At 44.8% G+C, this 15,077-nt stretch overlaps 4 protein-coding genes across 5 annotated transcripts; 2 read left to right on the plus strand and 2 right to left on the minus strand.

Moving 5' to 3' along the window:
- The first annotated feature begins 125 nt into the window (after window positions 1-125).
- Window positions 126-958, plus strand: LOC111604912 (mediator of RNA polymerase II transcription subunit 28). Its single transcript, XM_023323155.2, has one exon. It carries the CDS (start codon window positions 236-238, stop codon window positions 797-799), a length of 564 nt encoding a protein of 187 aa, XP_023178923.1. The 5' UTR covers window positions 126-235; the 3' UTR covers window positions 800-958.
- A 23-nt stretch (window positions 959-981) lies between these two features.
- On the minus strand, window positions 982-6,784 carry LOC111604911 (transcriptional regulator ATRX homolog). 2 transcript variants are annotated; one of them, XM_023323153.2, is made up of 4 exons: window positions 6,474-6,784; window positions 3,790-6,035; window positions 2,616-3,488; window positions 982-2,563 (listed from the first exon to the last, which is right to left on the minus strand). In XM_023323153.2, the coding sequence occupies exons 2-4, from the start codon at window positions 5,981-5,983 to the stop codon at window positions 1,482-1,484; spliced, it is 4,149 nt and encodes a 1,382-aa protein (XP_023178921.2). In that variant the 5' UTR covers window positions 5,984-6,035; window positions 6,474-6,784; the 3' UTR covers window positions 982-1,481. The 2 variants fall into 2 exon arrangements, with proteins under 2 accessions (XP_023178921.2, XP_023178922.2); XM_023323154.2 differs by lacking the exon at window positions 6,474-6,784 and adding an exon at window positions 6,140-6,443.
- A 167-nt stretch (window positions 6,785-6,951) lies between these two features.
- LOC111604909 (nuclear factor related to kappa-B-binding protein) lies at window positions 6,952-12,813 on the plus strand. The gene is made up of 4 exons (XM_023323152.2): window positions 6,952-8,518; window positions 8,805-11,319; window positions 11,384-12,069; window positions 12,129-12,813. The coding sequence occupies exons 1-4, from the start codon at window positions 7,364-7,366 to the stop codon at window positions 12,675-12,677; spliced, it is 4,905 nt and encodes a 1,634-aa protein (XP_023178920.2). The 5' UTR covers window positions 6,952-7,363; the 3' UTR covers window positions 12,678-12,813.
- A 191-nt stretch (window positions 12,814-13,004) lies between these two features.
- Window positions 13,005-14,906, minus strand: LOC111604835 (uncharacterized zinc finger protein CG2678). The gene is made up of 4 exons (XM_023323064.2): window positions 14,595-14,906; window positions 13,706-14,540; window positions 13,594-13,641; window positions 13,005-13,526 (listed from the first exon to the last, which is right to left on the minus strand). Exons 1-4 carry the CDS (start codon window positions 14,778-14,780, stop codon window positions 13,117-13,119), a joined length of 1,479 nt encoding a protein of 492 aa, XP_023178832.2. The 5' UTR covers window positions 14,781-14,906; the 3' UTR covers window positions 13,005-13,116.
- Between the last annotated feature and the right edge of the window lie 171 nt (window positions 14,907-15,077).

The following is a 15,077-nucleotide window of genomic DNA, read 5'->3' on the forward strand; positions in this document are numbered from 1 at the left end:
TTGCATATCTTAACAATTCAATTAATTATAATTAACGCAAGAAAGAAAGAAATCTATTAATTCACATGCTTGTTTCGATAAGCAGTGATACCTTACCAATTAAATATTTTGTGGTATTTTTTAGTACTTTGCTAGACCGCTTTATTTTGCAAACGCCTAATAATTGTTTACATTACAATAATAGAAATTACATTTCGAAATACGATTTAAATCGAAGAAACAAACTGAAAAAATCATGTCTACGCCAAATAATGAAAATGGTGGCGGAAATTTAATGGATGAATTTGAGGAAGCCTTTCAGGCCTGTCTGCTGTCGCTTACTAAACAGGAACCCAACTCCGGCACTAATAAAGAAGAAATTGAGTTGGAGGTGCAAAAGACAACAAATCGATTTATTGATGTAGCTCGCCAAATGGAAGCATTCTTTCTGCAAAAGCGATTTCTTGTTTCCACACTGAAACCATATATGCTCATCAAGGATGAGAATCAAGACCTCAGCATTGAGATACAACGTAAAGAGACACTATTACAAAAACACTATAATCGGTTGGAGGAGTGGAAGGCTTGTCTATCGGATATACAGCAAGGTGTGCACACTCGTCCCAGCCCGGCCATGATGCCAGGTCCATGCCCCGGAGGTATGCAAGCTCTAGGTGGCCCAGGGCCGCGTCCTGGCCTAATGAGCGGTATGCCGCCGGGTGGCATGCCATCCGTCGGTCAAATGCCGGGAGGCCAACAACATTTATTGCAGGCACAACAAATGCAAATGCGTATGATGGGCAAACTACCACCTAAGTGATTATCTATTATTATAGTACATAATTTAAAGATTAAGTCATATAACTTTTTAATAAATGAAACCTATACGCTGCCGAAAATGATAGATCCAGCGTCTAGGTATGGTCGTTACCTGCTTTGGAAACCTATCAATAAAGTGAAATATATTCTTATTTTTCCCGAAAGATGTTCTGTCACGAATGAAACGCATTTAAAATATTTAGTTACCGTATTCTGTGCCATTTATTGTTTGTTATTTTGCTGCGTGTGTAGTTAAATTTTGTAGACCTTAGCAAAGATCGCGTATAATAGCTAATATATCTATGTATATAACTCATATGTTTGCTCGCTTATGTGTGGGTGTATGTGTGAGTGTGGCTGCATGTGGGTGTAAATTGGTATCGATATCTAATGTAATTCTAAATGTATTAGGACAGTTTTGAACTTAATTGAGGCATGAAAACTACATAAACTTATGTTTGGGCTATATTCATGAATGCATGAAAACAAATGAATTTTTTTGTTACCAATATGAAAATAAAGACGTCAATTAACTAACATTAAATGGTATCGATAAAAATAAACAACATATATAATGTTGGATGGGGACAGCTCGACAAGCAATGGGAATCCCAATTCTACCTTCCTCACCACAACGTGAGTTATGTGTGTGTGATTATAATAGGATTTCGGGAGGATGCCATCTAGTCAATCTCATATACCTTGTCCGCTTCAAATCCTGGAGGATTGACATTGCTGGGAGCAGGTACAGCGACTCCAGCTGCCTGCCCGGTGCCTTGAGTGTAGCCCGCCGCTGATGGGTTTTGATTGGCATAGAGCAAGGGATTCATGTACATGCCGCTGGGATGCACAATGTGTGTGTGTAGCTGTAATAGATCCTTATACATAGTTGGATCACCGTTGTTCATCTCATTGTACAACTGCTGCAAATAGCTGGGCACCAGTTGTATAACCTGATTCTGTGTTAGCTCCGGATGATCTTTCGATATTTTCATGTTGAGCAACTGCAACAGGATATCCGACCGGAAGCCAAATATCTTGTTGGATGTAACGCTGCCCGAGGCATTGCCAAATTGACTGACCATCTGAGCCCCAAAGGCATTTCGATCATAGCTCATGTATTGAGACGCCTGCACAGCGCGCGTCTTCTCCGCCTCGTATTCAGCCCATGCGGATTTACGCTCCTCCTCAGTTAGATTCTCGTGCTCCTCCTGTTCCAGCAGCGAGTCGTGCTCATGGTATTTGAATATCAGCTTCTCATGTTCCGTCAACAGCTCGGCAAACAGCCGATCTTTAGGCAGCAGCGGCATCTCGCGTTCAATGCTCGGCTTCAGTTCATACGTGTATAATTCCATTAGATCCGTTTGATTGTAATGTCGTGAGATTTGCTGCTCATCAATGACACGCTTAGCTGTTGCCTGCTTTGCCACCTGGCGCTCATAAACCTTCTGTTCCATGGTACCCATGGCTATTAAACGATAGATGTAGCACGGTTTTACCTGTCCAAAACGGTACACACGAAAGATGCTCTGCGTATCGTGAGAGGGATTCCATGAGACATCAAATATGACCACACGATTGGCGGCTACCAAATTTATGCCCAACCCGCCGGCACGCGTTGAGATGAGAAAGAGACGGGCACGCAAATTGGTGGCATTATTGAATTTTTTGCACATTGATTCACGCTGCTCCACGCTGCATGAGCCATCCAAACGGAAATAATCTTCGCCAGGTGTCCAGCAGCCCTTAAAGTTTCCCACATCACCTAGAAAGCAATGGTTAGCTTGTGGAATAAGACAAAATGCCAAAACATTCACCTTCAAATTCATAGCCCTTGGTATTGCTGTCCACCAATGACAGGAAGTGCTCAATGACATCCAGAGATTGTAAGGATTGGGAGAAGACGAGCAGTTTGTCACCAATTGCCTCACACTGTTGCAATAAACGCAGCAGAATTAGCAGCTTGGGGGAATGATTAACATTGTTTAGCTCCCTCTCTTCAACGAAAGGCTTCCACCATTCAGAGGGATCGTCCTTCTGCCCTGATGTTCCACCAATAGCCTCCACATCCGAATCGCTGTCCTGTGGCGCTGTGCGTGTCTTTCGACTCTTTACTTTACTGCCGCCTGCGGCATCTGAGCCGCCAAGGGGTAAGCTAGCATCTGATTTAAAAGTATCAGCACTATCCGATGAATTGGACGCCGCCTCATCATCTTCGGTATCATCACAGATGAAGCCCTCCATTTCGTCCGAATCGTCGTTGCTTAACAAACGCTTTGCAATGACATTATCGCTATTCACACGCAGATTCATTGGATGTGTCCAAATGCGACGCAAGTCCTGAAAGTCCTGAAACAGACGTGCACCCTTGCCGCAAATATCGGAGCTACCCTGATCCCGATGTGTTGTCATATAGTAGCCATAAAGCTGCTGTTGCAGTTCTGAAAGTGTCGTATATACGACATACTCATGCTTAGGCGGCAAATATGGCGCCAACACAGAGTAATCACGACGCTGAATACATCCCTCCAGAAGCTTGTGCAGGATATGCGAGCGATGCTTCATCAATCGCAAATCCCGCTCCGTAGAGTCCGTGTACTGGCCATTGCTTATCGGATTAACAAATCGATTCATATACTCCTTATATGTGCCCAACAAACTTGGCTTCACAAACTGAATCATACAATAGTCTAAAGAAAATGAAAAAATAGACATCTTATATATAGTTTACTGTTCATTAAAATCGTGACTAAAGATAATGCTAGTTATATAAGTTGTTTAATCGTAACAAACTATTCAAATAAATCGATTTATTGCTAATAGTAGTATTACTAGTAGAAATAGTAGTATTTTAAGTAATAGTAGTAGAAATAACAGTAGTTAAAATAAATTTAGTTGAAATAGTAGTAGTAGAAATAGTATCAGTAGGTGATAGTAGAAATTGCAGTAGTAGAAATAGTAGTATAAGTAGTAGTGGCTTTAGTTACTTACATTCTTTGAGATTATTTTGGAGCGGTGTGCCGGTTAGTACAATACGACGTTTAGTCCGCATACGAGTGACCGCCTTGCTAATGGATGTCTTCTCATTCTTCAGCAGATGTCCCTCGTCGCAGACAACCAGATCGGGGCCTGGATCGACGAGCGCTTGCTGCAGCTGCTCACGCTGTTTCTTGCGCAAACCCTTAGCCTTCTCGTTAGCCAATATACGATACATATCGTAGCCCAGTATACAGACGCCGCCTTCTTCGTACCATTCGTTCAACTTAAAGATGCGAGTCGGTTTGTCCTTGTAGCGTGAAATGTCATAGACTTCAATGTCGCGGCGATGGGCAAAAGCCATCCAATGGACAAACTCACGGGCCCAGTTATTAACGGTACTCAGCGGAGAGATGACCAGCACACGCTCTACGCCGGTGCGTCGCGTATTAACAAGCAATGTATGGGAAAGTGTTACCACTTGCAGGGTTTTGCCTAGACCCATGCAATGAGCCAGAATGCAGCCAGAGCCTGGCTTTTGCTTGCTTTCATTGAGGGTCTCGAAGCAGGCATCCCACATGAACTTGACGCCCGCTACCTGGTGAGGTTTTAGCTTCTTGAGCAGACCCTTGTCCACCTGGAGCAGCGCCTTTTTGGACTCCTCATCAAAGTCCAGTACCAACTCACTAATTTCAATGTTTTCCGATTTCTCAAAGATGCGATTGTAGAGTTTTTGCCGCTCTTCGATACGTTTGCGACGATCCTCCTCCTCTTTAGCCGCCTCCTTGGTGGTCAAATCCAAATCTTTAGTCTTAATTATTTTGCGAATATGCTTACGCTTATTCTTGTTCTTTTCGTCATCGCCATCATCGCTATCGCCGCTGGAATTCTTTTTTATTCGTTTGCGTTTCTTTTTCTTTTTCTCCTCAGGTTCAAAATCGGATGAGTCCTGTGCCGAGTCGTCATCTTTCTTGCCAAAATTACGACGCTTGCGTTGCGGCATCACCTCACTGTCGCTGCTCTGACCATCTTCTGTCTGTGCGCTAGCATCCTCATCGACATCGGAGTTATCAAGATTTTCCTGTTCCGACTCGGCTTGCTCTTCATCGGCTTTGTAATCGGAGTTGTTGTCGCTTGCTTTTCTATTGCGGCGATTGCGTTTCGAGGTGCTCGCCTGTTCCTGCCCGGAATCGCTGCTCATCTTGCGCTTAGTGTGTTCTTTCTTCACGCCTTCTGATGCTGCACTTTCTGACACTGCACCTTCTGATACTGCACGTTCTGATGCTGCACCTTCTGGTGCTGCACCTTCTGATGCTGCACGTTCTGATGCAGCACTTTCTGCAGCTGCACTCTCTGCTGCTGCACTTTCTTCTGCTGCTGCACTTTCTGCAACTGCTGATGGTGCAACTCTTCTTGATCTATGTCCTACTCTAGGCAACTTAACACGCTTAACTCGTACCACGCAGCGACGTACCTTTAATGTAGGCTCTTCGCTAGTGCCGCTGTCGCTGTCAATCAGCAGCTTAGAGAGCAAACTCTGTTTGTTTGGGTTCTTCTGGGCGCGTTCTTTGCTTCGATCTGACGGTGGCGATGTGATGCGCGTACTACGCGTGGATTTTCGCACAACAATTTCGTCTTCGTCAGTTGAATCCTCGTTGTCGCTCAGCTCGATAATCGATACGTTTTTATTTCGACTTTGCCGCGGCGGCAGCGCAGAGGATGGCCTCAAATTAGTTTTCGCTTTGTTTGTTTGAACAGTATCGTTGCCGGCGGCGGCGTTTCTAGTTGATCTGGTGCTTGGACTGATGCTACTGTGTTTCTTGTTTGGCTGTGCTAGCAGTTTCTCCAGTGGAACAATACTTATTTTGAATGCTGGCTTCTCGTGTGTTACGGGTGGATCGGCGGTTAGTGCATCGGCTGCTGCTGCTGCTTCTGTTGTTGCTGTTGCTGTTTCGCTTCCGTTAATGCCATTACTTTTGTTGCCAGTTTTCTTGTTCGCTTCAGTAGTTTTTTTTTTTGTTGGGCTCTCGTTGACATTGTTGCTTGTGTCACTTGACTCTGGTTGCTCAGTTTTTATACATTTTTTGTTCTGTGGTTGATCGCTGCTGTTGCCTTTGTCGTTGCTGCTGCTGCTGCTGTTGTCGCCATCAAGTGGATTGATCAAAGTTGCAACAAATGTCTCCCGAGAGTCTGACTTTTCCTCTCCCATAGGTAACAGCGTTTACGAGCTTCGGTGCGCCGCGTTTCAAATTCGAAAATAGCTAAACCGTATATCAAAATAAATACAAAACACAACAAAAAATAAATAAAAAAAAAAGGAAAAATTGAGCACAATTTATTTTTTTCTTTGTTGCATTTTTTCTACTTATGGTTAAAATTCGCAGAGCTGCATTCGCAGCGGCGTTTTTGTTGCGTTGTGCTTCTTCTTCATTAACAATTTTCCTTTCTTTTCAATTTGCAAGTAGTCTTTTTTGTTTAGATGGATAGATGGAAGGCTTTTAACAAGTGTACATTTGTCACATTAACGTTCACACTCGATGTGCGGCTAAAACCGTACTTCACTTAGACAATATTCAAAGGTAGTTCATTTTTTCAGCATTCCACCGCCGCGCTTTTTGGCACAGACGCGTACCACACTCACACTTAGAAACTTACGCACACATGTACATACATACAAACACATGTAATGCTCCACTCACCTATTGCGATTTTTCAGGTGCGTTTACATTTCGCATCGCATTTTCAATGTTCACCCTCCACATTTAGAGCTGATTTTTATTAGTTAAAAACAATTATGTGTATAAATTGGTGTAGTAGCATTGCACTGCAAACACCGCCGCTAAAAATTTTATTTGCTGGTATACACAGCACACAAGCACACAGATGTTGATAATAGCAAAGGCAACTCTAGCGCCGACACTAGAGATGGACAATATTTGCTTACATGCTACTTAGTCACAGTGAGACTTCATATCGAAAGTTGTTAAATTAAATAAAATTTTAATCGAATCATTAGGAACAGACTTAAGAATTAGGACACGTTATTAAAAAAATAAATCGTTTAAGGGTTTGCTAAACATTACGGAATCTACGAATTACTCTTTTGTCAACGTAATTTATAATCATATCCATCCTACTTTGACACACAAATGTACAACGCCTACTAAACTGTTAATATTTTAGATCAAACTTTACCCAGTGTAATGACAATGGCTGTTTCTTACACTGTTATTAGTTATAATCATTATTTTAATTAAATTTTATACAATTTATGTCCATGCCGCGCCAGCTGTTTTTTCTTCTAGTGCTGCCAGACCGTGATTCAAGTGTTGAGCGCTGCCAACACGTGCCGAAAATACGAAGCGAAGAAAAACACCAAAAAACGCAGAGAAAACATGCTAACAGTCGAAGAAGCAAAAGCAATAAAAAAAAGAGGAAAACAAGCAGCAAATATGTTTGATATAACGAGGCAGCGGAAGAGACAAAAATTATAAATCAGTGTAGAGAAAAAATTGCCCAGTGTGCGAAGAGAAGCAAAGCTGCATTCATTAATTGTGTAAAAACCACTAAAAAAAATCCTCAAGTAGCTATGAGCAACAAAAACAGCAACAATATCAACAGCACCAGCATGCCATACCCGGAATCCGAAGAAGAGGAGGAGGAGCTCAGCGGGTCTTACAACATCAATGACAATGGTGGTCAGTTAAGTGACTGTAGCAGCAGTAACAGCAGCGCTGCCAGCAGCAGCGGAAAAACGGCAAGCAGTTCCAATAGCAACTCCAGCGATGAGGACGATGACGATGACGATGATGACGCCACGGATCAGGACACACATACTGATACCGATTCGGATGATGCCACAACCACGCAATCCGATGAGCTAGAACTGGCCCAGCTTAGCGAGCAGCATATATTTCGCTTGCCCCGCGGACTCTGCGAAAATGCGAGCATTTTTCATGAATTCTTTTCAGTTGAAACCTGGCAAATGCTCCCCAATAACATGCAGGCACGCCTGCAGCCCTTACTGCCTAGCTATGCAGCCTTTCTGACGCCAGCACAGGCGGCCGCGGAACAGCAACGGACGCTTCTGCAGCTTTTCAATGGGGGTATGCAACGCTTCGGTCAGTCACCATTATTGCGACTGCAACGACAACTAGAAGAAGGTAGCTTACGGCCGGATGTGTTGCAGCTGCGCCTAAGTATTGAGCGTTCACAGAGACGGGAGTGTCGCTTCCAGAAAGCCGAGCGCCTCAGTCGGCTAGCCAAGGAACTATTTCTTTCCCGGGAGCAAGTGCTGCAACAGGTCTATACAATGGCACCGCCTCCGCACGATGGTGATACATTTAAAGAGCAGCCACGCCCACGCAAACGTAAAACGCCTACGCTGCACCGAGAAAACAAATTCTGTGTGGAACGTGCACGCAAACGATACTGCCAAGAGCTCGTCCAGTTAGCACGTGAATTGAAATTGCAGCCCGGCGACATCAGCGCTGACGAACAGGACGAGGAAGCGGCTCAATTGGCAATAATTGCCGAGGAGCGCCAGCTGAAGTCAGAAACGATTACGCGGCCTTCAAACGCGGCGGATAAGAAATGCATTTACAGTACCTTCTTCAAGCGTCGTCCTGGCCTAGAGGATGAGCAAGTGCTGCGCAGCATGCAGTCGGACAAGATCCAGCCACTGAACGAGAAAAACTTCAAGAAGTATTTACGCGACTATAAGCGGCGGAAAATCCAGCAACCGGTAAGTAAAGCCAATTACTATACGATTACGACCACAATTTTTCAAATGCAAATCATATAAGACGAAGCAAATGATAAATTGATTATAAAACTTGTAATTGTTTCCCTTTAAATTATGCTTATCCAAATTTGAATCAATGCCTACTTAAAGCTCAATGAAATGTCTAATTATTTTGCTGTTCATCAATTGCTGATAGCAAGTACAATATATTCTCATTCATAATGGCTAAAGTCAATAGAGAAAAGTGAGCAGAGAAATTAAAACAGATCTATTTGTTGTTTTACAGCAATTGCCCGACTTTGATACCGCTGACATACGATTGCGTGACATTTGCACACGCGCTCAATTTGTGGGCAATTTTAAACCAGGACGCAAGCCGAAAGCCTTGACAGCTCGTCTCAATCAGCAGCAGGTGAATGAGCCCCCCGCCCTGGTGCCTATTGGTGTCAAGGTCAAGCAGGTGGAACCTGTAACTGAGCTGCTCACCGATGAGCCGCAGCAGCTTTATGGGCGCGCTGCCCTTGAACCGGATGAGGAGGAGTTAGAGCAGGAGTTGCAAGAGCAGTCGGAGATACAGCCAATGTCCAAGACATTGGAACCAACAGCAGTATCTGCGCTTGCCCAGCAATTGCCAAAACTGGAACCGATTGTGGCTCGTGCTGTCTTCACCAGCAATTCGCCTCGGGCGTTAATCAAGGCAGGTGCCCATATCACTGGCAGTCCCACCCGAGAACACGCAACTACAGCGATCACCCAACGGTCACATGCCTGTTACTTTTCGCTGTTACGAGATCTGTTTGTGTCCACGCCGCAACATCGTTTGACCTACCTGGAGTTGCAGTCGCAGCTGCACAAGTGGCGAACGGATAGCTCCACTGGTGGCTTACCAGATTGGCTTCGCCTACTGCCCAACGATTGGACACAATTACTGCAATCAGCTGTTAGCTTCCTGTCGGGTGACTTTGTCACGCTTCCTTCAGAATATGTGCCCTACATTGAACATAAAACGCAACTGAACATATATCAATGGATTGGTGCTGGCCGCGACTCGGATACGCGTCTGCAAACGCTCTGCCAATATTGGCTGCAGCGTCGCAAGGAGGACACAATGACGATGCAACAGTTGCCGCTGCAACAGCAACAACAGTTGGCACCACATCAACAATTGAGTCCCATTGCTGCACTGGATGTGACGCCTACGCCGCCGCCGCGTTGCCCCACCAGTTGGGCAGTACGCGTGGCGACCCAGTCAGAGATGCTGGAGTTCCAGCGACAGGAACGCCTGCGCTTCGAGCAACCACATCGTCCCTTCACGTATCGCATGCACGGGTACGAGAGCGTTGTGGGACCCGTGAAGGGCATATATACGCAGAGCTTGGCCCTAAATAAGGCGCGCGGTCATGCCGTCATGGTAGACGATAGGCCGCCATATGTGACCATCTTGACGCTAGTGCGAGATGCCACCGCACGGTTGCCCAATGGCGAGGGTACAAGGTCAGAGATATCCGAACTGCTAAAGTGTTCGCAGTTCGTCAATCGGCAGGCGGCAGAGAATGTGTTGCAAACGATTGTGAGCGGCGCGCTGGATCGAATGCATGGCGGCCTGGATCCGTGTGTGCGCTACGATGCACGTCGCAAGATCTGGATCTATTTACATCGCAATCGCAGTGAGGCGGACTTTGAGCGCATGCACCGCCAGAATCAGACGATGGTCAAGCAAAAGCAGCAGCAGCGCAAGCACAATAAGCCAAAGAAGGATGAATTAATTGACCAGTGCTCACAGGAGCTGCCCGCCCTGGTGGCAGCTTCCACAGCAACAGCAGCTACAACAGCTGCCACAGCAACAGTAGCAACATCCACAGCACCTACTTCCACAGGAGTGTTAATCAAGAAGCATCCGCCTTCGTCAACGTTACCATTGCAGGTAAAATTTCCACCTGTGCCGCCGCTAAAATATCATGTACCGCCTGCCGGAGCCACAGCACCTGGTGCCAACGCTGTCATTTCCTCCCAACATCTAGTGACTGCACAGAAATCTTTGCTTAAGTCGACGCAGCGCAGCGGCGTTGTAACGCTACTGGAAAGGTCGCCAGCAGCTGGTACCGTGCAGTTACTTAAAACGTCACCCAAAACTCTCCAGCAACAACAGCAGGTGGGACATAACAGCAGCCCGACTCGTAATACCACGCCCATACTTGTGTCCACGCCCAGCGGATTGCAAACTGTTCATGTGGCTGCCACGCCCAATAAAAAGATGGCCATCAAAAAGCCCATTGTCATCAATACGCCCACACAAACACAGGCATCAAGTACAGCAACAGCTGCAACATCAACGGGCAGCTTTATTTTGCCATTGGATCAACAACAACAGCAACAACTCAGCCAGCCCAATAAAGTTTCGCCCGCGCGCCAACAAATGCCCAAAAATATTATACGCCTACTACCCGCAAGTGGGGCAGCGAGTCCAGTTGCTAGTAAACCTTCAGTTGTACAACTGCCCGGAAGTCCGAGCGCTCTTAGGCCCTCGACACCTGTTCAAATACTTGGACCACGCATGCTCGCACAGACCACTGTGCGGCCTTTGCAACAAAAGATTGGCGGTGTTTCCATTATCAACAATAAACCTACGAACACGACCAGTGGAAGTCCAATCGCCAATGCCACAGCTAGTGGCACGACAACGGGCACGGGTACCATTGTAAAGATGTCACCACAGGCGTTCGCCACTCTGCAGCAACAGCAATTGAAGCAGAAACAACAGCAGTCACAGCAACAACAGCCGCAGCAGCGAATACTCGTGGGTAAGTACCGGAGACTAATATTTCACTATATAAATATTTTGCTAATTAATTATTTTCTTTACAGGCAACACGGCAATATCATCGAACAAAAACATTGTGTTCCAGGCGCTACCAAAAGCAGCACCTAAAATACTCAGCACCATGACTGGGCAGGCCAAACCGCTGGCCACCGCGAATCTCTCGCCGCAGCAGCAGCGCATTGTATTGCAAAGCTTCAAGCAGCCGATATCTACATCAGCAGCAGCTGCAGTTGCTGCTGCTACCTCACAGACAACAACACGTATCATACGCACGAGTCCGGTGACGGCAACAACAACATCCGCGGGCACAGCTACAGCAACGCAAGGTGGACACATATTGACGCTGGAGAGTCTGTTGCAGAAACAAAATGCTGGCAAGCTCATACAGCTAGCGACAACAACCACCGGTAGCAATGTAATAACGCTTACACCTTCGGCTCAACCCCAGAATCAGCAACAGCAGTTGACCACGACCAAGCAGCTTCCGACAACGGCGCGAATTGTTACCGCTGGCCATGCTGCAATGGTACCAAAAATCATAGGCAAGACGACGGTCATGCCCGGAAAACCGCTGCTGTTGCACGCTAAGACACTGAAGCTGGGCGGCACTGCAGTAGTTAGCACACAAACAAGTACAGCCACCACACTAACCAGCGGTGGCAGTGTCGCTGGTTTGAAGACGGCGCAAAACATTGTGATTGGTGGGCAGACGGTGAAGCTGCAGGGAACGGTAACCATGATACATTAATAAGCTTGAAGATGCACCCGTAACATACATATCTCTTGCAGACTATTCCAACGCGCAATGCTTCAGGTGCACCTATGCAGACGGTCATCATGGGAAACCAGTTGCTGCGTCTCGCCACCAGCAGCAATAGCAGTAACACGACCAGCATCAACAACAGCAACAATAGCTTGCCTAGCACGTCCAGTGGCATTGCAAGTGCTCCCAAAACTCTGCTTATTGGCGCTGGTGCAACACAAACGTTGCGTTTAGGCAAGAATGTGCTGCTCGCGGCCAGCAGTGGCAGTAGTGTAAGCACCACATCAACGGTGGCCACAACCACTGCAACACCTGCCAATAATCTGGTATTTGCCGTGCAGAACAATGGCGGCCAATTGTTCTTTACGCCTGGACTGCAGGGTGTCAATCTGAAACCGTTGTCCAGCATGAAGGTAATACCCATGTCCACGGCGACAACTGTCGGCGCCGGCAGTGGTGTTAAACTGAGCAATGTAACGACGGCAACTGTTGATGCGGTAGCTGGCAAAACGTTGAATACTAAACTGTTGCCCGCCGCTGTGCTGAAGACGGCCAGTGGGGGACATGGTAATTAAGTAAAAGGACGCAATTGGCAGAGGCTTGTTAAAACTATGTTGTTTACATAATCAGTTGTTTGGATTTAACATTTATCATTTATATATACATATATATAACTATACATAGTAGCTAACATAATGTAATTTACGATTTTTAAGCAAAAAGTTTAACAATACAAATTTTGCTTCGTATAATATATGAGAATTCAGAAATGAAATTGCCTGCTTGTTATCTAGCAGAACATTTTTCGCTCAGTAATATTTTTAAAATACTATATATTCTAGGAAAGTATGTTTCATTGAAGTATATAAAGAAAAATAGTATAAATCTGAATGAAATATTGAATATTAACAATGACATAATGGCATAATTTATGTGTGCATGAAGTTTGAATTGTTATCCAGTTGAGGCTGCTATTTCAGGAATTGGAAAAACTTTAGTAACATTGTGTATCCATCAGAGTGGTGTCTTAGCATGCATCTTCAGATGTCGATTGAGTTTAATCTTTAAATCGAATTGTTTGCCGCAAATACTACACTCGCAGATAGACTTTTTGTGACGCGCACTACTGCTAGAATTTATAGTACTATTAGTAGCATCTAGTATGGGCATTTCATAAATAGTTGCCGACTTTGGTAACTCTATTTGGCCGGTTAGTGTGGAAGTATCAATTGCTGGCAACTGCTCCGGTTCGGGCCGCTCTTCGTCCGGCATTTGATGTACGGACAGCACATGGTTCTGCAGGTCTTCAGCATCGTCAAATGTACACACGCAAAAGGCGCATTGTATCAAATTCGGAGATAATGGGACCGTGGTTTCTATTGTTTGCATTAAACGCATTTTACGCGCTAATTCTTCTTCATGATCTGTAACAAACAAATAAGCAATTCATGTATAAAGTATATAATACTAACAATATCTAAATGTGGGTACCTTGTATATGCCGATTAAGATGCGCCTGTAGCTGTCTGTGCTTTATGGCTATCAGTTGGAAAATAAATATCGTTAACATAAACAAAACAATTGATTAAATACTTAAACATACTCTTGCCGCAGAATTCACATTTCGAACGGGTATGCACTGCCAGTTTGTGCTCCTTGAGCGTGTCTTTGGAATTACAAAAGAAGCCGCAGATGGGGCACTTTAGATGTTTTTGTAGTTTGTGCCATTTCATGTGAAACCTGAGACGTGATTCATGTGCGTTGGCGAATTTCTTGCCGCATATATAGCACTCGCAATCCTTAAGCATGTGTATGCGACTCATATGCTCGTTGTGTCTTTCTTGTGTACCAGATGCATGCCCACAAAGTTTGCAAAAGACACCGGGATCTTCAATTGGCGCCGGTAGTGTGACCAATGGTTCGTCGTCCTCGTCATCTTCATAGGTGAACTTGATGATATCGTCATCGGTCTCTTGGCTGGCAATTGGCTGAGGGGCACTCTCAAATACTTTGGAGTTGAAGCCATTAGAAGCGGCGAGCAGCTCAGGCTTGACTTTTGCAAAAGTCGCTTCATCGGACAAATTACTAAGTAATGGCACTGGTGGCTCAAATTGTGTCTCTAGTGGCACACGAGCCGTATGCTCTTCCTTAATAGGCACATGTGGTATATCGAAAGGAGCACAGACGCGCCTGCTGCCATCCTCTTCGCTGCCACACTCTTCGTCTGTATCTATATAAATAAACCCACAGTATTTATTAACTTCACTGGGCGAATCAATTTCCTTTTTGATCACAAGTCCATTGTGTGCACGCTTGCAATCAATTTCATCAAATTGTTCCTGTGTATCAAGGCAGCTGCGCTTGAAGTTTAACACCTTCTGAAATTCGCCAATGCACGCAATGCACATGTATTGTGGTCGGCCGTCGTTTCTGTCCACCTGTTATGAGAGTTTATTTCATTTACTCGGCTAACAACCAATGTTCACCACTACCTCAAGATTCCAAGCATTCATTTGCTCCACTATTTCCTGCATGCAGCCATTAGAAATGTCACCGGTTCCAGGGATTGTAAATATTGGCTGGATGACTGCATGGTTGGATATGAAATAAATGCCGCACGTTCGACATGGTTCAATAATGTCGTCGTCTCCGAAAGTGTTTAGATCGTTACAATCCATGCCGTTTCAGCTGTTTACTAGGTAATTGCATACAACAAACTCATTAACACGATTCTAGAAAATATAGCAATATAAATGCACAGTGATTCGTATTGTGTGACAGCTTGTTGAATGCTGAAAAATATCACAAATTCCGATCCATACAATAATACCAACAAACAAATACCTTAATTTTTTATTTGACTAAAGTTTATTTTTAATAATACTAATTTAGATGAATAAATATAAATTATTAAAATAATAATTAGTTTTATATTATTATATTAAATCGGCAAAAACTCCCGATTTTAATATACT

The sequence above is a fragment of the Drosophila hydei genome, unplaced genomic scaffold (assembly GCF_003285905.1).
Source record: "Drosophila hydei strain 15085-1641.00,03,60 unplaced genomic scaffold, DhydRS2 tig00000063-arrow-pilon, whole genome shotgun sequence".
Classification (NCBI taxonomy): Eukaryota; Metazoa; Arthropoda; class Insecta; order Diptera; family Drosophilidae; genus Drosophila; species Drosophila hydei.

Coding starts and splice junctions, on each gene's coding strand:
- LOC111604912 (XM_023323155.2), top strand. CDS start 236: ATGTCTACGCCAAATAATGAAAATGGTGGCGGAAATTTAATGGATGAA.
- LOC111604911 (XM_023323153.2), bottom strand. CDS start 5,983: ATGGGAGAGGAAAAGTCAGACTCTCGGGAGACATTTGTTGCAACTTTG. Junction 3,489..3,789: donor CCAAAATAATCTCAAAGAAT/GTAAGTAACTAA, acceptor CATTTTCTTTAG/ACTATTGTATGATTCAGTTT. Junction 2,564..2,615: donor CAAGGGCTATGAATTTGAAG/GTGAATGTTTTG, acceptor ATTGCTTTCTAG/GTGATGTGGGAAACTTTAAG.
- LOC111604909 (XM_023323152.2), top strand. CDS start 7,364: ATGAGCAACAAAAACAGCAACAATATCAACAGCACCAGCATGCCATAC. Junction 11,320..11,383: donor GCAGCAGCGAATACTCGTGG/GTAAGTACCGGA, acceptor TTTTCTTTACAG/GCAACACGGCAATATCATCG. Junction 12,070..12,128: donor CGGTGAAGCTGCAGGGAACG/GTAACCATGATA, acceptor TATCTCTTGCAG/ACTATTCCAACGCGCAATGC.
- LOC111604835 (XM_023323064.2), bottom strand. CDS start 14,780: ATGGATTGTAACGATCTAAACACTTTCGGAGACGACGACATTATTGAA. Junction 14,541..14,594: donor TGAATGCTTGGAATCTTGAG/GTAGTGGTGAAC, acceptor CTCTCATAACAG/GTGGACAGAAACGACGGCCG. Junction 13,527..13,593: donor TCTTAATCGGCATATACAAG/GTACCCACATTT, acceptor TGTTTGTTACAG/ATCATGAAGAAGAATTAGCG.